General features: G+C 36.8%; 4 protein-coding genes across 5 annotated transcripts; 2 read left to right on the top strand and 2 right to left on the bottom strand.

Moving 5' to 3' along the window:
• The first annotated feature begins 6,230 nt into the window (after nucleotides 1–6,230).
• On the top strand, nucleotides 6,231–8,635 carry NRT2.5 (nitrate transporter2.5). The gene is made up of 2 exons (XM_008223642.3): nucleotides 6,231–7,792; nucleotides 8,104–8,635. Exons 1-2 carry the CDS (start codon nucleotides 6,648–6,650, stop codon nucleotides 8,471–8,473), a joined length of 1,515 nt encoding a protein of 504 aa, XP_008221864.1. The 5' UTR covers nucleotides 6,231–6,647; the 3' UTR covers nucleotides 8,474–8,635.
• Nucleotides 8,636–9,301: 666 nt separating this feature from the next.
• Nucleotides 9,302–9,781, bottom strand: LOC103321802 (uncharacterized). The gene has a single exon (XM_008223641.2). The coding sequence runs from the start codon at nucleotides 9,779–9,781 to the stop codon at nucleotides 9,302–9,304; it is 480 nt and encodes a 159-aa protein (XP_008221863.2).
• Nucleotides 9,782–11,299: 1,518 nt separating this feature from the next.
• On the bottom strand, nucleotides 11,300–13,992 carry LOC103321801 (Pectin lyase-like superfamily protein). The gene is made up of 7 exons (XM_008223640.2): nucleotides 13,670–13,992; nucleotides 13,431–13,562; nucleotides 13,051–13,242; nucleotides 12,715–12,922; nucleotides 12,242–12,323; nucleotides 11,985–12,093; nucleotides 11,300–11,906 (listed from the first exon to the last, which is right to left on the bottom strand). Exons 1-7 carry the CDS (start codon nucleotides 13,940–13,942, stop codon nucleotides 11,490–11,492), a joined length of 1,413 nt encoding a protein of 470 aa, XP_008221862.2. The 5' UTR covers nucleotides 13,943–13,992; the 3' UTR covers nucleotides 11,300–11,489.
• Nucleotides 13,993–16,906: 2,914 nt separating this feature from the next.
• LOC103321800 (cysteine-rich RLK (RECEPTOR-like protein kinase) 3) lies at nucleotides 16,907–19,884 on the top strand. 2 transcript variants are annotated; one of them, XM_008223639.2, is made up of 7 exons: nucleotides 16,907–17,787; nucleotides 18,074–18,115; nucleotides 18,208–18,347; nucleotides 18,445–18,655; nucleotides 18,752–18,986; nucleotides 19,079–19,223; nucleotides 19,325–19,884. In XM_008223639.2, exons 1-7 carry the CDS (start codon nucleotides 17,022–17,024, stop codon nucleotides 19,655–19,657), a joined length of 1,872 nt encoding a protein of 623 aa, XP_008221861.2. In that variant the 5' UTR covers nucleotides 16,907–17,021; the 3' UTR covers nucleotides 19,658–19,884. The 2 variants fall into 2 exon arrangements, with proteins under 2 accessions (XP_008221861.2, XP_008221860.2); XM_008223638.2 differs by having other exon boundaries at nucleotides 16,908–17,787; nucleotides 18,002–18,115.
• Nucleotides 19,885–21,399: the final 1,515 nt, after the last annotated feature.

The following is a 21,399-nucleotide window of genomic DNA, read 5'->3' as shown; positions in this document are numbered from 1 at the left end:
GAGCGGATCCAGGAATTTTTCAGAGAATGGGCAATTTTAAAAGGCTAAAAGTTCAACAACAACAAAATTTAGAGAATCAAATATCCTTCAAATTTAAAAAGTACTAACGTCTTTAATAATTCATGGAAAAAAAAAACATTACAAAATGCATATTACTTTATTAAATAAATAATCAAATTGTAATTGATCATACCTCGAGCTGTGCACTACACAACCTCTTCTTCTCTCTCGAGTTTGCTAATGATTATACAAATACAGAGAAAGCCAAATCAGAAAAATATATATATATATATATATATGAAAAAAAACATATTATAAAAAAGAAAAAGAGAGAAAAAAAAAACATAAGAAAGAAAAAATAGAAGAGAACAACAACATAAGCAAAAAAAAAATCCCAAACCTTGCAAAAGGATTGGGTCTGAATCTGATTGCCACAAGAGAGACTTCAACAAACAGAGCTTATAGTTTTGAATTGAATTGAATTGCTCCTCTCCGCTCTCTATTAATATGGTTTATATATATAATATGCTATACTGATTCCGTATTGGCTAAGGCCTTGTGCACATTTCTCTTTTTTTTTTTTGCCTAGTCCAAAACGACGTTGTTTTGGGCCAGGACTTTAAAAAAAAGAGCACGCGCTGTGCGCTCAACACAGCAGCGCAACAAAAACAAACACACAGCAGCTCATCAAATAGAAAGGAGTTTCACTCAGGCAAAAACACAAACAGTTGGTGCGCAAACCAGAGGGGCAAAGTGCGCCACCACCACAGTGTTTTCTGGCGAGGGGAGGTGCAACCGCACCTCCTTGCGCCTATGTGGGTCCGCCATTGCTTGAAGTGGTGAGGAAAGACGAGGTGAGAACACGAAAAGAAAAGAAGCAGGGCTAAAACTCAAAGGTCACATTATCTGAACTTCGAAACTTACGTGTAAAGATGAAAAGAAAAGAAGCAGCGCTAAAATTCAAAGGTCACATTATCTGAACTTTGAAACTTGTGTGTAAAGATGTGAGCTATTTGTAGCCTTTAAATTCTATTTCTAAAGATAGAATGTGAGAAGAACAGATGAAGTAATAATATGTGTGAGAAAGAAATATCAGTATTAAACTTAACAAATTTGTGATGATGCAGGATATGTTTAGCTACACATTTAATTTCTAAAGGAAAAATGTGAGAAGAAAATAGATAAGTGGTTCAAATTCTATTTCCAAAAATGTAATCTGAGAAGGAAAAACAAGAGGTAAGCAAATGAGTTAGAAAGAAAAAAACAATGACACTAAACTGCAAAATCAGTGATGATATAGACTATTTTTAGCTTCATATTCAATTTCTAAAGAAAAAAATGTGAGAAGAAGAAAGATGAAGTTCAAATTCTATTTCCAAAAAGGTGATCTACGAAGGAAAGATAAGAGGTGAGAAGATGAAGACACAGTGGCACTAAACTGCAAAACTAGTGATGATGTGGGCTATTTTTAGGTTCACATTCAGTTTCTAAAGACAAAATATTAGATGAACAAAGATGAGGTTCAAATTATATTTCCAAAAAGCTGACATGAGAAAGAAAAAAAAAAGAGGTGAGAAGATGAAAAGAAAACAAGCAGCGCTAAAACTCAAAGGTCACATTATCTGAACATTGAAACTTGTGTGTGAAGATGTGAGCTATTTGTACTCTTCAAATTCTATTTCTAAAGATAGAATTTGAGAAGAAAATATGAGGTAAGAATATGTGCGAGAAAGAAATATCGGTATTAAACTTAAAAAATTTGTGATGATACTAGATATATTTAGCTTCACAATCAATTTCTAAAGAAAAAATGTGAGAAGAAAGTAAAGAAGAGGTTCAAATTCTATTTCCAAAAAGGTCATCTGAGAAGGAAAGATAAGAGGTGAATAGATGAGTGAAAAAGAAACGATGATACTGAACTTTGAAACTAGTGATGATGTGAGCTATTTTAAACTTCGTGTTCTATTTCTAAAGATGAAACAAGAGACGAAAAAGACAAGACAATCACATTCTATTCCAATCAACATGACAAGAGAAGGAAAGACAATAAATAAGAAGGTGAGTGACAAAGAAAGTAAAGCTTAAAGTCAATATTCTTAGAGCTTGAAAATCTAATTGCGATTGTGAGCCATTTTTGGATTGTAAAATCTATTGATAGACGTGAATATAATTGAATCTTCAACTTCTTGGACTCCAACATTATTGAGGTAATAGATTTGATTCAATTGTTGATAAGTTTCTCTCTATGACTTAGATTTTCTATGGTTGAGATGCTAAGAAAATGGGAATAGAAAGTTGTGTGATTTGATGAAAACCCTTTTGGCAAAGAATTGATGTTTCTGATTTTTACAAGCTACTTACTAGCTACTTACTGATGCGGCAATCTTCTGACTTTTACTAGCTACTTATGTAATGACGTAAGACACATCGTTTATATTCTAATTTAAGAGACTTGAAACGGTGAGAAGATGAAAACAAAAGAAGCGGTGCTAAAACTCAAGGTCATCTTAACTTCAAAACTTGTGTGTGAATATGTGAGTTATTTGTAGCCTTCAAATTCTATTTCTAAAGATAGAATGTGATAAGAAAAGATGAGGTGAGAATATGTGCGAGAAAGAAATATCGGTATTAAACTTAAAAAATTTGTGATATGCGTCATATGTTTAGCTTCACATTCAATTTCTATAAATAAAAAATGTGAGAAGAAAGCAGACAAGAGATTCAAATTATATTTCCAAAAAGGTGATATGAGAAGGAAAGACAAGAGGTGAGCAAATGAGTTAGAAAGAAATGGTGACACTAAACTACAAAACTATTGATGATATGGGCTATTTTTAGCTTCATATTCAATTTCTAAAGACAAATGTGAGAAGAAGAAAGATGAAATTCAAATTCTATTTCTGAAAAGTTGATATGGGAAGGAAAGAAAAGAGGTGAGCAGTTGAGTGAAAAATAAACAGTGACACTAAATTGCAAAACCAATGATGATATGGGAAATTTTTTGCTTCACATTCAATTTCTAAAGACAAAATATGAGAAGAAGAAAGATGAGGTTCAAATTATATTTCCAAAAAGCTGACATGAGAAAGAAAGAAAAGAAGTGAGAAGATGAGTGGAAAAAAATGAAGATATTAACCTGCAAAATCAATGATGATGTGAGCTATTTTTAGGTTTACATTCAATTTCTATAAATAAATAAAAATGTGAGAAGAAAGTAAACAAGAGGTTCAAATTCTATTTCCAAAAAGGTGATTTGAAAAGAAAAGACAAGAGGTGAAAGCATGAGTTAGAAAGAAACGGTGGCACTAAACTGCAAAACTAGTGATGATATGGGCTGTTTTTAGCTTCATATTCAATTTCTAAAGACAAAATGTGAGAGGAAGAAAGATGAAGTTCAAATTCTATTTCCAAAAATGTGATATGGGAAGAAAAAACGAGAGGTAAGCAGATGAGTGAAAAATAAATAGTGGCACTAAACAGCAAAACTAGTGATGATATGGGTTATTTTTAGCTTCATATTCAATTTTTAAAGACAAAATGTGAGAAGAAGAAAGATGAGGTTCAAATTATATTTCTAAAAAGGTGATTTGAGAAAGAAAGACAAGAGGTGGGCAGATGAACGGAAAAGAAACGAAGATATTAAACTACAAAACCAATGATGATATGAGCTATTTTTAGCTTCATATTCAATTTCTAAGGACAAAATGTGAGCAGAACAAAGACAAGTTTCAAATTATATTTCCAAAAAGCTAACATGAGAAAGAAAGAAAAGAGGTGCGAAGATGAGTGAAAAAGAAACGACAATATTAAACTACATAACCAGTGATGATGTGAGCTATTTTTAGGTTTACATACAATTTCTGAAGATAAAATTTCTGTTTCCAAAAAGGTGATATGACAAGGAAATATAAGAGGTGAGTAGATGAGCGAAAAAGAAATTGAGGTACTAAAATGCAAAATGAGTGATGATATGAGCTATTTTAGCTTCATGTTTTATTTTAAAAAACGTGAGACGAAAAAGAAAAGACGATCAAATTCTATTCAAATAAACATGATGCGAGAAGGAAAGACAATAGATGGGAAGTGAGTGAAAAAGAAAGCGAAGTTTAAAAGTAAAAAGTCTTAAAACATAAAAACCTAATTATGATCGTGAGCCATTTTAGGTTTTACAATCTATTTAAAAGACGTGAATATAATGAAATCTAGCATTTCTAAGGTAAGAAAATATATGTGAATTGTGATTCAATTGCTGATAAGGGTAAAAGTAACCTTGCTTTTTAATGCTTTTATGTTAAAACAACATGTCACAAATTTATTAATATAAGTATTAATCATGTGGGATATGCCACATTATTTGGGATGTTGATTTGGAAGGCTAAAGTGCATTGCAATTTGTTTCCTTGCTGGCTGGCTGATTAAAAAGATTAATTGTTGTTTGTTTCTATCTTTTCTTACAGATTACTTTAATTGTTAAGAATTCTTTTCGGTAAATGGAGGACCAGGAAATAAGTTTGAGTTTGTTGAAACGTTGCATCGTAACAATGATAATCAGAACGAGATAATTGGTTATGTGGTTTATTTTTACAGTTTCAAGTTTAATTATAAAATTTCTAAAAAATTGTAAGAGTTGTATTTATATTTTGATCCTTAGGAGCCACCTATAAATGTGGTGTTTGTAAAAGTTGCTGGACAAAATGCAAAAACAGCATTTGAAAGGAATTGTGCAGTTACTGATGGTGTTGTTTTACGACTGATAAGTCTATATTTTACATATATTTTATGCCTCATTTACTTATTTATTTGTTGATTTTCTTAGATTAAATTGATTGTTTTAACTCGTTTTGTGATATTTTTACATATATTTTATGCCTCATTTACTTATTTATTTGTTGATTTCCTTAGATTAAATTGGTTGTTTTAACTCGTTTTGTGATATTTGTGAAGGAATTGTGGAAACATGAGAAGGTGTGCTAAAAGGACAAGAAGATGAAGATTTCATGCAAATCAAGTAAAGAAGCCAAATCATTCCTTTCATCATTAGGAGTATTGTCAAATTTCCTAGCTCAAGATGATTCAAGTCATACCAAGTCAACAAAGAGAAATCAAGAAGACCCTAGATTAGTAGGAATCTTATTTTTATAATAATTGTAATTATACCTTAGATAGGTAGGATTTCTAGGAGTATTATAAATAAAGAGTTTTGGTCATTGAGAGAACCCTACCATCAAATTCCTACACACTCATACTCATAGCCGAAACACCCTAAGGAGAATACGAAGAGAGCTTGCGCAACCTTGACATTCAATCATTGCTTAGAACACAATCTTAAACAGTGGACAAATATGGTGAATAATGGTTAGTATGATGAGCTTAAACTACCTATCAAGATTGGCGATGATCGTCTTAATTACTTTTGGCGTGATTCTATAAGGTAGTTGGTTAGATTTTGTCTTTGTTGTTAAAATTAGTTATAATTTAGTTTAGTTTTAAATTTAAGGGAGATTCACTATTATACCAAATATGGGAGCCCAAATTATAAATTAAAAAATTTTAAAAAATATACATGAAATGGACTTTAGAAACACACCCAAAACCCATTTACAATGTAACAAAAAGGCTTTTAACTTCTTTCAAAATACAAAATTGTCATTGATTTCTTAAAACAAACCCAACTCCAAAACCTCATAAAAAAACCCAAAACACTAAATATGGCATCAAAGTAATTTAATAATTAAAATTAAATTTATTAGGGCCAGCTGTCATTTTTTGGGTTTGTTTATAGAAATTAAATGGGGTAGGATTTATCTATATTATTAGTGCTAAGAATAGGTATATTTAGTTATCTATATTATTAGTGCTAAGAATAGGTATATAACTAAATATCTCTAAATGTAATTGTATTTGATATAAATTGTTCCTATGAATTGTTTGTAGGGGTTTGATTTGTTGTGTACGTCACATCCATTCTAATTTCTAAGGACTTAGATTTTCTGTGGTTTAGATGGTTAAGGGCTCAAGACCTGAAGCCCCTATACTATCCTTCACCGTCCACTATGCCATGTGTGAAATAAGTCCAAGCTCCAAAGTCAAATGCACATTAAATTTGATAGAAGGGGAATCTCTTACTCAGTCAAGAAAAAACTGCTTTGGATTCCATCCCTCTGTAAGAAGGCAACCGCTCCAAAGCTCCAAATTAATAAGTCAATGCCAAGCCCAACTTGTACGTCAAATTCCAAAATCCTTGGCATTTGTGAATCTGAATTCCACAAAACGTTACACTCAAAACTTGAAACACACTACCTGCCAACCACTACCCTCCAAGTCTTTTGATCTATTCAACTTTAATTCCCCTGCATCTTCAAGCCGCAGTGAAAGGGTGAGACTCGGCGGATTCACATAGTTTCAAGCTCCAAAACCATGCCTTTCGGGGCTACAGAAGGCCACACCTCCCCTTTTTCATCAATACTATTTATAAGTAACAGCCAAAACACAAGAAAAGCAAAAGCTTGGAACTTTTGTTTGTATGCATGTATCTTCTGTAAGGCACCAGTCGGTCTTACCCAATATCCAAAACCAGTTACAAGTTTCTTGTTCCTGCTTTTTTTTTTCAAGCTCTTTTCTTGTTTCCGATCAAAGGGTAGAAAAAAATGGAAGTGGAGAGCAGTGTGATGGGAACCCAGTCTCCAAAATTTGCTCTGCCTGTGGATTCTGATCACAAGGCCACCGAGTTCAGATTGTTTTCCATAGCCAAACCCCACATGCGAGCGTTTCACTTGTCCTGGTTTTCCTTCTTCCTCTGCTTTGTCTCCAGCTTCGCCGCGCCGCCTCTCATTCCTGTCATACGTGACAACCTCAATCTAACGGCTACCGACATCGGTAATGCCGGGATAGCTTCAGTTTCTGGTGCAGTGTTTGCAAGAATAGCCATGGGAACTGCCTGTGACTTATTTGGACCGCGGCTTGCCTCTGCCTCGCTCATCCTCCTCACTGCACCAGCAGTCTTTTTCACTTCCATGGCCTCATCTCCAATCTCTTTCCTCCTCGTGCGTTTCTTCACAGGCTTCTCTTTGGCCACTTTCGTCTCGACCCAATTCTGGATGAGCTCCATGTTCTCTCCTCCAGTCGTTGGCACAGCCAATGGAGTTGCAGGCGGGTGGGGAAACTTGGGTGGTGGAGCAACGCAGCTGATCATGCCCCTTGTTTTTGACGTCATCAAGAACATTGGCGCTGCCAAGTTCACAGCTTGGAGGATCGCCTTCTTCATCCCTGCCCTGTTTCAGACGCTTTCAGCATTTCTTATTCTGATATTTGGTGAGGACATGCCAGACGGGAACTTCCTTGGCCTGCAGAAATCTGGGGAGAAGCCAAAAGACAAATTCTCAAGCGTCTTCTACCATGGGGTTACAAATTACAGAGGGTGGATTTTGGCGTTGACTTATGGATATTGCTTTGGGGTTGAGCTGGCTGTGGACAACATAATAGCAGAGTACTTTTATGACAGATTCAATCTGAATCTCCACACTGCAGGGATCATAGCAGCAACTTTTGGTTTGGCAAATATTGTTTCTAGGCCTGGAGGAGGGATTCTGTCAGATGTAGTGGCAAAGAGGTTTGGGATGAGGGGCAGGTTGTGGACTTTGTGGATTGTACAAACCTTTGGAGGTGTCCTCTGTGTTATTCTTGGGCAGGTGAATTCTTTGACTGCATCCATTGCTGTGATGATTTTGTTCTCCTTCTTTGTCCAAGGTGCTTGTGGGCTTACATTTGGGGTGGTTCCTTTTGTCTCGAGAAGGTAAGTTTTTTTCACAAATATTTATTCCATAATTTAAGTTTTTCAATTTCCCTAGTTTTTTTTTTCCATGAGAAAGATTTGCTAACTAAAGCAAGTCAAGCAATATTAATTATCTAGCAGAGAACAGCTAATTGATCACAGAAAGTTAGAAACATCGATCGAAGTGTTAGTTTTCATGAAAGAAATTTAAGTTGATCCCTCTACCTCTACGGTCAGAGTAGAGAAATGAAAGCTTTGACACGTTGCCTTGTTTAGTAGCTACATTATTGTGTAATTTTGTGACACAATTTCCATACTTTTTGTTTTTTCAGGTCATTAGGGGTCATATCTGGTATGACAGGAGGAGGTGGAAATGTGGGTGCGGTTCTGACCCAACTGATATTCTTCAAAGGATCAAAATATTCAAAAGAAACAGGCATAACTCTAATGGGGATCATGATCATCTGCTGTACCCTCCCAATGACTTTGATTTACTTCCCACAATGGGGTGGCATGTTCTGTGGTCCATCTGAAAAGAAGGCCACAGAAGAAGACTACTACATGTCTGAGTGGAGTTCGAAGGAGAAGGACAAAGGGTTTCACCAGGCAAGTGTCAAATTTGCTGAGAACAGCAGAAGTGAAAGAGGAAAACCCGACTCTGTAACCAGGCCTTCTGATGACACTTCACCACCACATGTGTGAAGCTTCAAACAAAAAAGCTCAGAAATCTCTGCATGTTTATAGCTTTTACAGTTGATCAAGTACTGTTTTAGTTTAAGCAAAATGAAAAGTTTCCTTTAGGTGTCAATATTTGTTAAAGCAAGAAAGTTTATGTGGTCAATTGTGTCAAACATTTGTTTCAAATGGGTGATTTTTTTTATTGCCTAACAGAGCCAAAGCAATTTAAGTCCAATAAGGAGGTAGAATTATGCGGAAATGCTATAATGAGGGCTTAAAGTGAGGAGGTTATTTGAGGAGGTCAAATCTCACCATCAACAATGTAAAGAAATCATGGGACTTAAATATTTTAAATGTTTTGACGATCGGATCGATCTCCTCAAATAACCTCCTCACTTTAACCCCTCATTGTAGAAGCTCCCAGAATTATGCAGCAAACAACTTGATGATGATTTGGAATTGAACAACGAATTTGGCATGAAATTTACCCACCTCTCTAGACTCTACTCATCAAAAGCCTTGACCATCGTCCTCCTAATGCAAGCCTAGAAAACACAAGAGACTAGATTCCCAAAAGTTTGACAGTTTTTGGGCATATACGACCAAAAAAACCAAAAAGTTTTGCGGCATATTATGGACCTTTCCGCTGTTTGTTTGGGCTATGGGTATTCTTGATAAGAATCAGCAATGCCTTGCTAGGCCCAGCTAGTTTTGCTTCTACATTAACCCATCAAACTCTTCTTATTAATCAAAAGTTTTGCGGCATATTTGGTAACCTCACTTGTTTTCTTCATCTCTTATATGTATTACAAATTATTTTAGGCTAATCCATGAATAATCACAGCGGCGTCTTCAGGGAATGAATGTTGCTATATGCAAAGCATTGCTGGCAATGTGTTTGATGAGTTCATTCTGCTTGGCAATGGGGAATGGCTTCCCCATTTCCTCAAACGAGTCTTTGCATGCTTCGGCGAAGCTCATAACCGCAGAGAGTTTGACGTTGAAGCTGCCTATGTCATGACTCTTGAGACTCCGCAGGCTCTCCTTCAGGCTGTAAAGGGCTTCGTCATACACGTACGTGCAAGTTGGAGAGTCCTTGTGGGGAAGCCTAGCAGCCGAACTCTTTGCTTGCTTTGTCTCTGAAATCAATCGGTTGACAGTTGCCTCCGCGGCGACATATGGGCTTTTCTCTCTTCCCACAACCGAGTGGCAGAGGGCTGCGTAGTTAGCTCCGGCACATAGATCCATGCCCTGTCCATAAGCTTGGCCTGAGAGGAAGGCAAAAAAGAGCAGCGACAAAGAGATGAGCTGCTTGTTGACAGTGACACCCATTGTAATAAAAAATTGTACTTTAAACCAATGAAACAATTGGATTTTCATTCATTTAACACATACAATATTGTGTAATATTAAATATTAAATCACATTCAAAGCTACTACGATTCAAATAAATAATTTCATAGCATCATACGACAAGCCACAATATTTTTTCAAGATGAAGTGAAGCCATCTCTTTGATTTCGCCAAACGTTTTTCGCATTGGTTCAACCATATATAAGCTGCCACATGCAGCCCACATGGTAATAAATTGTTGCCCACTTCGTCTTCTTTTCCTTTTCTACAATTTCCATTTTCAGTCACCATCTTACATGTTTTCCCATATTTTCCAAGGAAATGGGAACATAATGTTGTGATTCTTGACTTATAGTTGAGGACATGTTTGGTGACTGAGATTGGATTGGATTATGAGGTAGAATTGGATTGCATTGGATTACATTGGACTGGAAATAATAACACTAATCCAATAATGTGTTTGATACCACCACATATGATTATGGGGTTGAATTAATGGAAATGTGCTATTACATGGCTTAGTAGGATTAGACATACTCCAATCCGACTTAATCCCAACATTTTGGTAGGTATAATCATACTACATTTGGCTTGTAGTAGGATTAGACATAATCCAATCCATGTTGTTTTTAGGCCATCAAACATTTGACGAGGATTATAAATCTCATCCAACTACATAATCCAATTCACCAAACGGACCTTATTATTTGGTATAGCCTTCCGGTTTTATACAACAGCAAGCCTGTCATTGATCCACGTCATTCTTTGCCAAATGGTCATCGGCCAAACAATAAAATTCCAGACTTTATAGTCGAGAAGAGGAAAGTTTCCCATCAAAATCACAACTCTTCTTAGCAAATATGGAAAAACATGTAACATGGCGAGGAGAGACTCAAGGACGTGATCACTAAGCAGGCTGCATCATATCATGAGTAGCTAGCTACATATGCTTGAATCAATGTCAAAGATTTTTGAGGAACCAAGTGGATCGGTTCACACTTTTTCTCATATCATGTGTAGGTGCATGATGAAAATTGAAACCCAAGGAAGCAGACTTTTTTAGCAAGAGATCTTTCTGATCCGTTGTGATTTTGAGCTCTTCTAAGAGAAACTTAACTGTTGCATATCTCTACAAGTTACCAAAATCTTTGTCAGCTAATAAACAATGACTTTCCGATTGAAAATAAAATAAAATTTGAGAAAGATGTAGGCTAAGAGTGGAGATGAACAAGTGAGTCTGTAAACAAATACTATATTTGATGAATGATCAAGAGACAGAAAGTAAAGACATCGTCTTTATTATCGGTGCAAAGTTTTTTAGGCCATGCGCGTGCATTGAGGCCTAAAGGCTGCGTTGGACGGTGCCAGCACCCACCTCCTCTTCCACTATCAAAACCTAAGTCACCCACTCATACGGGTCTGGTTCTGGTTTCTCGTTCTAAAGTGGACACAACACAAATTTGAATAAACAATTCAAGCTTGGAAGCTTTTAGGCCCTTTTACTCAGAACAAAGAAACTATTTTATTTATTCTTTCATACAAAGTACGAACTGAATTACACTACAATACCACAGCAAACATAAATATTTTTAAATATCTTTTTATACCATCCATCACCTTCAAACAGAATTGTAAATATTTTTGTAGAAGGGAAGCTCAAAGAAGCCACTAAATCAAATAAATCTTTCTAACACATCTTCTCAAGCGACCTTGCTATATGCTTGACTTGACCCCCATCCCTTCTCAAGCAGTAGTCTATGACTGAAGGAAGCAAGGGAGCTTTAGACTTCCCATAAGAGTTTCGACACAAATCGGATCGAAGTGATCTCGGGTCCCCGGTTGTGGGTTTAAGCTGGATATCAATAAGATCCACATCTGTGCATGGAGTGTCATTGCTACAAGCTAGACGAATTGGTTCCTTTGAATAATTCCCAATTATATTATCGTATTTAACACCTGAGATTGCCACAGCTCCTCTAGTTTGGTTCTGGCACAAATGCTTCTTCATGTTGTCACAATAGTTTTGGTCTATCACTATAGGAACCCCCACATTGGAAACCTGGATGTTGGAGAATGATACATTCTTCACGGACCCTTTTCCTCCCTGCCAAATTTAGGATTTATTAACATGTGGATTTAATTAGTAAGTACGTAATTAATTATTAACTTTATTTATACATACCGGCCAAGTCTTGATCCTAACTCCTGATTGAGTATTCTGAAATAAAATGTTGTTCACGATGATGTTTGAGACACAAGCTAGACTTTCGGCTTTTCCGAGTCCTCCTAGACTGTAATACGAGAAAGAAAGAAAGGAATAAAACAAAATTATGCATAGTTGATTTATAAAAATAAAATAAAAAAAACTCATGTTTTCTATTGAAATTTAAACTAAGATCTAACAAGGGTCAATGTACATTGTATATGTATGTGGCATACCTTATGCCATGGCCAGGGCCACATTTAATATGATGAATATGAACGTTAGAGCATCCTGTTTGTATGGATACACAGTCATCTCCTGTATAAAGAGAGAAACCACAAATGTTAGGATTTAATATAATAACAATAATAATGTGGAGCTCCAATATCAGGCATACAGAAGTCAAGTTGGCAAGTTGCACATTGTTTTTCTTGTGCACTGCAAATCCCTGCTTGCTTCAAAAGTTATACTTGAGTGACAGTTTACCGTTTCAAAAGGTTTATGAGGCACCAGTTTATAAATTATTTTCTTCCTCGTACCAGTGAGCTAACTATCTTTTTCAGTACAATTCCAAGTGCGCAATGCACCATCTAGGCACTGGGCACTGACTACTTTTTTTTAGCACACATTTTCCTTTTTTATTTTTATTTTTCAATTATTTATAATTAAAAAAAAGGATATTAATTATGGCTTGATTATTCTTACTTACCACAGCCAATAGTAGAATGGTGAATTTCCACGTTTTGTGTGTTCTGCAAGTGAATGCCGTCTGTATTTGGGCTATAATCTGGTGAAGTGATGGTAATGTTGTTCACTTTGATCCATGAAGAGCTGTCAAATTTTAAGTGGCACTGAGGGCTGTTTATGATTTTGATGTTTCGAACTGTGACATCTGAGCTACAATAGAATCTCAAAGCCTGCATGTAAAAATAAGAAAAGAGAGAGAGCCTTTAAAACCATATGTTGCATTGCATCTGATTTTTTTATTTCTTTTCAAACAGTTTATAATGAGAAGGAAGAAAAGGCTCGAAAGAGATATAATTACAGTGGGTTTCGTATCTGAAGTGTGCTCGGACCTCTTATGCGCAGATGAATTCCACCAGTCAGAGCCCTGGCCATCAACAATGCCAGTGCCCTGGATGGTGAAGTTACGAGCGTATTTGAAGTTTATCCATTGGAACAAACTGGATTCTGGCCAGGTACTTGCTTTTGAAGGAGCCAAGAGAGTTCCATCTATCTGTTGGAATTCCAAAATCACATTAATATTATTAGTTAGCTTTGCATGTTATTAAAGCATGGTTAAGTGCAAGAAGCATATGCACTTCTTACACTTCTTCATTTCTTTATTTCCTAATGCAGCATGAAATATATAGTTATTGAAATCTGATGAAGTGATAAATTAAAAAAAGAGAGAACAAAATAAACCTGAAGAACAAGGTCAGGCATACAACCGCTGCCATCAAGAGTTATAGGCTGGATGAGGAACTTGAATCCTGAAGGGATTTCCACAGTTGCCCCTTTAACCCTGCAGGCCGCTTCCCATGCTGCTACAAGTGCCTGATGGATTGGGATGCTCAATAAAATTAGAACATATGTTATTTCATTCTATCTTATTCATGCAAGCACACAAGAACATATATATGCACTTCCCAATGTTGTTTTACCTTCGAATCATCGGAGACTCCATCACCCTTGGCACCAAATGACAAGATGGGGAAAACGTTAGACTGTTGGGGTTGAGGAGGGGCTGGAGCAGGGCCAGGCAAATGTGAATTATGAGTGTTATTGCCACTGGTGGCACCCTTTCCTTGATGATGTTTATGTGGTTTGCTCTTCTTGGTATGATTTTTTCTTGCCTCAACTGAAGCTATAAGAAATGACAGAAACGCAATAAAAAACAAGAAAAGTAGAGAAGATAAATTTTTGCTCCTCTTCATCTGTGTTTTAGGCTTCTATGTATGCTTAGAGCAGAGAGATATTGTCTCTAAGTTTCAGGAAGCACTCTGCTTGCAGCAGGGAGGGTAAGGTAGTTATAGGCAGTTTATAAACTTTATACAAGGGTCTTTTACGAAAGCAACCTTGCTTGGATTCTAATATTCATGAACACCCTTCATTTCTAGCCAGCTAGCTTTTAAATTTAATTATGAGTTCTATGCCTCTTCTACTGCACTAGGTGCCCTTTCTTTTTTCTTTTTCTTTTTTTGTTACAATATTTTATGATAGAATTTGGATTAATAATTATCTTTAAATGATCTCTGAGTCATCTACAAGTATGCAGCTTAAATATTCTGCCATTTAAAATCTGTCTATCTTCAAGCAAAACTAGTGCAAAATGATGAGCCATTTAACAACTATGTCCTGAAGAAACTATATGTGTTTCAGCTGCTTGATTTCCTATGATTCAAAATTAATTATCCATCTGTGAATCTGTGATCCATTATATATATTCCTACAAGCTTGAGCAAATTTAGCTGCCTTCCAAGTTATTACCCTTGATCTTTTTGCTATAACTAATCATGCAATTTCAGTTTCCATTAATCCTAGGTGATATATTCTCTCTTGTGTACTTATGTCCGATAAATTTTTGTATGTTTCGAATACACCAACTGGTTGGTGTACCATCCAATCCAATACACATGGGACATGTGTAAATATTTTATTTTTATGCCCTATATGTATTGGACAATATTTCCACATGTCCCATGTGTACTGGAGTGTAAATCAACTGATGTACCTGAAACATACAAAAATTACTCCGTCATCCTACGTGTGTCTTATGATTGGAAATTGCAGCTTCTTAATATAAGGACAAATCCATCATTTAGTTGAGTGGAAGTTAGATGAGGAAAGTAGTATATATATATATTTTTTCAGATAGGAACTTGGATAACATTATTAAGCCTTAATTAATATTGTATTAATTTAACTAGTTCATAAGAAGGTGCTGAAACCTTAAAGGTATGAATGAAAATGAATGATCTGGATTCCTCCATCTGATAAATGGGGTTGTCATCGATTTAAAAACACAATTTTATTCTCGTTGGACTCTGGCATGCAGTATATTATGAATAACCTGCAGCACCTAAACTTTCAGAATATTATATCAGATTTCCAAAATAGAACTCAAAGTAAAAAGGTTGGTGGTCCAAGGTTTTTGTTGTTGTTGAAGTAATATAAATAACATGGAGCACAGAGAGAATGTTCATCAAACCAAACCTAGCAGAGCAGATTGCAGAACAACAAAGATGGCAAAAAGGAGAGTTTGATTGAGAAAGTGGTGGATTCTTATTATCTTTTTGTTTTTGGCATGCATAAAACAAATAAAAGGGGTGGCAGGTTTTCTAGTTACAAGTTGGAGAATATGGAGGCCCCATTCGCCATTACAATTCTGGTGCCTTTAGTTTAAGAGAAGATGGCTCGCACGTTCATGTATAAAAAGGGAAAGAACTGAAAAAGGCTGTGTGGTATATAAGCAGGAAATGTTAGGACCTTTTCTGAAGCTCTACTCTTTGTCTCTGTCTTCTTCTCGCACGCCGTGGGCCACACGTGGGACCGGTCGGTGCCATTAATTTATGCAGCTCCTGTCACTATTGCGGCCGGTTTTTCTGCTTTCCCCCCCACCTCCCTCCCCTGTCTCTTAAACACAAAATATTAAGGGGTATGTTATCTAACTCTCTCTTTTAATCTTCTTATTGGATGGACTTTTCCCTTCTCCTCATGTCATTTTCATCATCGTCTTACACTTAAAACAAATTCATAGGCCATAGTTGCATAAATATTAAGAAGAATGATACATGTTATGAGGAAAAAAGAATATTCAAATGAAAATGTTGCTAGCAGCATTCTTCAAACATTATAAGTAGTTAAGAATTATGATTGTGACATTATTGTTGTGTTAGTCGTAATTCACCATTGATTTTTTTTTTTTATCTGCGTTTATCAACTTTGTAATCCATCCGTGGATTAAAGGACATTCTTCATTGTTTTGGTTTTGTGTACTAATTTGTAAGACAAGTACAAATCTTCGGTTAATCTATTTTGTGTTGATATTGTGTTTATGTGTAAAAGAAACTAGGTTGTTTTAGGATATAATTCATTAATATATTTTCCATATAAGTCATAAATCCTAAATCACTTAAGTAATAATGCTCAAGCGTTAAAGTTAATAAAGTTAATACGATGTTAATCACTCGTTTAGACTCACTCCATAATATGATTTCATAATTCAAAAAGTAAGCGGGGGCTCAGATCATGGAATAGAATTACATTATGGAGTGTGCCAAAACATGTGATTAACGACGTATTAAGTTACTAATTGATCAGAAATTAAAGTGCAAGATTGACAGCAAAACATTTGTCATTGTTAATTGACACCGCAAAGAGAAATACAAGCCCTTCTTTCGTTTGGGCCTGAAAAAATAAATACGAAGCTTGAGCCATATTGATGACTATGGAAACACTCATTTTAGATTGGGCCTCGGATCTTTATCCATTAGCCATTTGATATCCGGTTCCGGTAATGCTCGGAAACGACATGTCGCATACGCCTCTTACTACGTCGAGAGGTCGCATCAACCTACCACCCATTGAGTCATTGATTGTCAAATTGTCAATGCCGAAAGCTAGCTCTTTTGTCTTTTATCTGAGGTTCAGAAAATTGGAAAGCTCCTCATTTCGTAGTTATTCGTTGTTGTTCCGTACGCGGTTGGACGTCCCGTCTCCGTCTTCTAACAGCAGCAATCGACGGTTGACTTTGACTTTCGCAGAAAACGCGCAGTAGTGATATACCATTAGCTAGCTGTCATTTACACCCAACAAGCTCCTATAACCAGACACCACGTCACCACCTGGCTCCACACATCCACGGTCAATCCACCATCACCAACTGGTCATTCTATCACTCCCCATCACATTCCTTCTTCTTGTGGATGGTGGATGCTACTGTTGGTTATTCAATTCCGACCGCTCCCATAATAGATTTTGAATGATTTTCGCAACTTTGCACCAAACTTCAACATGTCCAAGAACTGTGTGCTGCTTTTGCTCCTTCCTCTGTTTTTTCTTGTAAAGATTGCTCATTCTGACCCAAGAGCCACAGAGGCAGCCCTGATGTGCACCAACGAGACTGCTTTGATGGCAGAGAGGCAAACCTTCATAGCCAACTTCTTGGCAACCATGGACGCAGTGACTCCTCAGATTGCTGTCCAAAGATACGCAGCTGTTGTCAATGGAACCGGGAACAACACCGTCTACGCTTTCGGCGAGTGCATGAAGGACCTCTCAAAACAAGACTGCGATGTCTGCTTTGCTCAGTGCAAGACCCAGATTTTGAGGTGCCTCCCATTTCAGAAAGCAACTCGTGGGGGCCGGCTTTTCTTCGATGGGTGCTATTTGAGGTACGATGACTTCAATTTCTTCAACCAAAGCTTGAGCGCCCAAGACACCTCTGTTTGCGGGGCCACAGGTTTTGGTGGGAACCAGAGTGTTTTCAAGGACAATGCTTTGAGGTTGGTGAGGAACTTGAGTTTCGTGGCGCCGAAGAATGATGGGTTTTCTGTTGGGTTTGTGGGTCAGGGGAATGAGACGGTTTATGGGTTGGCTCAGTGTTGGGAGTTTGTGAATGGGTCTGCTTGTGAAGAGTGTTTGGCTGACACAGTTGTCAGAATTGGGTCGTGCCCACCGAAAGCAGAAGGGAGGGTCTTGAATGCTGGTTGCTACTTGAGGTATTCGACTCAGAAGTTTTATAGTAACAATACAAGCACCGATGCTGCAAGAAATGGAGGTTAGTTTGGTTTTCTTGGCTTTCTTGGCTTTTACTTTTTGTCTGTGTTATTTTGATACAAAGAACTGGAATTGGATTGATTTCGACTGTAAATCGATTTTGAAGTTTCATGTATTGAATTGTAAAGACTTTTGAAATTTGGTTTTCTGTTGTGAACGCTCCAACTCTGTTCCTGAGTAATAATGTTCATTGTTGGCATGCAAATGTTTGTTAGGACACCGCGGCTTGGCCATAATTTTGGCTGTAACATCTGCTGTTTTTGCTGTTGTGCTGAGTATTTTTTCAGTTGCTTTATTTACAAGGAAGAAAATACTGAAGAGGAGGAAAGGTACCTAGGTTTGGCTTGAAGTTCTAATAGATTCCATCTTTAAGCACTGAATTCATTTTTGTTTTCTAATTTTAATGCCACATTTGCTTCAGAGAAAAAGCAATTAGGTCCTCTGTTGGCCACTGTGAATAAGTCCCAACTCAATTTTTCATATGAAGATCTTGAAAGGGCCACCAATTACTTTCATGATTCTAACAAGCTTGGACAAGGAGGGTCCGGTTCCGTTTACAAGGTAGTTTCATGGATTTTCTTTCTGTAGGAGGGATTTGGATATAAGTAATGTGGAATGGATTCAATTGACTTCGTGAATTTCTTTATGAACAACACAGGGAGTTTTGCCAGATGGGAAGGTTGTTGCCATTAAGAGGCTGTTCTTCAATACAAGGCAATGGGTGGATCATTTCTTCAATGAAGTCAATTTGATTAGTGGGATCCATCATAAAAATCTTGTAAAGCTATTGGGGTGCAGCATTACAGGCCCTGAAAGCCTTCTTGTTTTTGAGTATGTCCCAAATCAAAGCCTTCATGATTATTTTACTGGTAATTTTCTCTTCTCTGTCCTGTTTTGGGGAAGACAATTGGTTCTTCTCAGTCCATTTACTTGTTCTTGCTATTCATCCCTTGAATGATTTTCAGTGAAAAATAATGTCGACCCGCTGAGGTGGGAGTTGAGGTATAAAATCATATTGGGCACAGCTGAGGGTTTGGCCTATCTTCATGAAGAATCAAAAGTGAGGATTATTCATAGGGATATAAAACTGAGCAACATTCTGTTGGATGAGGACTTCATGCCGAAGATTGCTGATTTTGGACTTGCTAGATTATTTCCTGAAGATAAAACTCACATCAGCACTGCCATTGCTGGCACATTGTAAGTTGAGCACCTGCTTTTTTTTTTTCTTTGCTGCTTCATAGATATGCTTATAGTTTCTAACGTAGAACATTTAAAATTTGCTTCTCTAGAGGCTATATGGCTCCAGAGTATGTCGTTCGTGGCAAGTTGACGGAGAAGGCAGACGTTTACAGTTTTGGAGTTCTTGTCATCGAAGTCGTATGTGGAAAGAGGAACAACTGCTACATTCCAAATTCAGTTTCAATTCTACACATGGTAAATGAATATATTTTGCATATGTTCTCTTGTCATCGACTTACAGTTTATGAAACTTAAGCAAATATTAACCTATTTCTTATGTTTTCGTATCATAAAAGGCTTGGGACCTTTATGGAACGGGTAGGCTATGCAGTGTTGTTGATCCACTCCTAGAGGGTAAGTTTGATGAAGAAGAGGCATCTAGATTACTTCAAATTGGGCTACTTTGTGTACAAGCCTCTGCAGAGCTGCGTCCAGCAATGTCATTAGTTGTGAAAATGCTGATCGAAAATCCCGAGATTCCTCAACCAACACAGCCACCATTTCTCAATTCTGGCAGTGCAGAAGTCGGCAGACAAATTCCCTCAGGGACTTTCAATACTCTGCCCGACTCTAACAACACACACTCTTCAAGGAATAGCATGACTCAAAGCTGGATTGAGCCCAGATGAACTTTTTCTACACACAGCATTAGTGTTCATCCTAAGCTCACAAGACCCAGTTCACCAAACCCGCATTTCAGAATTTCATCTCCAACTTTCCAGGACTTGTATTTCTCCTATTTGTTTCCTTCCAGGAGAAATCATACAATGGTACCATATCACCACGTCAGCTGGTGATACTTCCATTCAAAATATGCCACGTATTTTCATTTTTAAATAATTAAAACTTTTTTTTACAGCTGGACTTTAAATATGTTTTTATCTTTAAAATAAAATTGAGAAAATAAGAATATCCAAAAGACAGAACCACCGCCCACCCCGACCCTGGCTCCCTTGACTGAACCACCGCCCACCCCACCCCAACCTCCTCCCTTGACAAGGAAGAAGAGACAACAGAAAAGAGGGAAACAATAGACCACAACAACAATCGAAACTGAGAAAGCAATAGACAACGGTCAATCTGGACAAGCCAACAAAGAGCCCCACAACAGCTTACTGTACCAGACACAAAATGGATAAAACACTCGGCATGACGCAATTTGAATTTTTTGTACAACAGTTATTCCCATAATTAAATCTTTATGCCTCATGAATCAACCAAAGAATCTACGGTTTCAAATTTTCATGTCGCGGTAAGGATTATGAAGGCATATGTTTTCATCAATCACAAAGGTGTGCCATGAATCTCTTGAGTGGCGTGCGATATTTATGAGAGGCTGGTGGGATTGTGAGCAACAGAGGCACTCGTTCATCATGAGGCGGTGCGAGGCAACCAGGTGGTGAGGTGGGTTTAAGTGATGGATGACATACTTAGAATATATGATATTGGTTTTGTTTTAGGTTTTTTAGGTTTCACACATAAAACAAATTTCACTTTTGGAAAAAGCCAAAGTTTTTTCAAAAAAGACAAAAAAACCACTCAACTTTCAAATCAAAGACATACAAATGTATTGGATTCCTTAGAAATCTAAAAATAAATAAGGCATTTTTGTCCATTTTTGCTTCTTTTAAAATTTTTCTCTCTCATTTTGCTTTTTCCAAAATGTCCCTTTTGTTTTCTGCTCCCATGGTTTAAGAGATCTTGCAGATTTTTATGGAGAGAGAGGGAGGGGGCGGCAAGCAGTGGGAGTGGGGAAATTGGGTTGGGCTGGGGTGGGAGGGAGGTGGTTACGGCATCTTTTGGATTTTGTCTTTCTAAAATGTTATTCTGAATGTAAATAATGAATTTTAAATACAGCTTCTAAAAAAAATCAAATTTATTTAAAAAAGATTGACACATGACGTATTTTGAGTGGAAGTATTATCAGCTGACGTAGTGATACGGTATTATTCTATAATTTTTCTCCTTCAAGAGAGATGATGAGCAAGTTATAAAGAGACGTGATTTAGTTTCCTGTTTCATTTGTATTTATTTCATAGATTTGCTGTATATATTCCTTGTCTCTCAAGGACTTGATTCTTGCGTAGAATAGGAAATCCTTTGTGTAGACACCAAGCAAAGCATTGTATATAATTATCACATGGTATCAGAGCTTGAGACTCACAGTCCTCGATCCTCAATCTTCTTGTTCCCTCCTTTTTTTCCAGCACCCATGGCTTCTTCCTCCTCTATTGATTTTCCTAGCATTCAAGTGATGTAGGAGCTGAAACAGTCAAATTGCAATCAAATTTTGTGTACCTTATATATGTTTTACAACATCGGTAGAGCAGAATGTCCTATATATGTAAAATGTGCTGTAGAGAAATATTTG

This window comes from Prunus mume, linkage group LG2, assembly GCF_029339155.1.
Source record: "Prunus mume cultivar Tortuosa linkage group LG2, ASM2933915v1, whole genome shotgun sequence".
NCBI classification, from domain to species: Eukaryota; Viridiplantae; Streptophyta; class Magnoliopsida; order Rosales; family Rosaceae; genus Prunus; species Prunus mume.
Note: the sequence above shows the minus strand (reverse complement) of the source record. Positions and strands in the feature narration are given on the sequence as shown.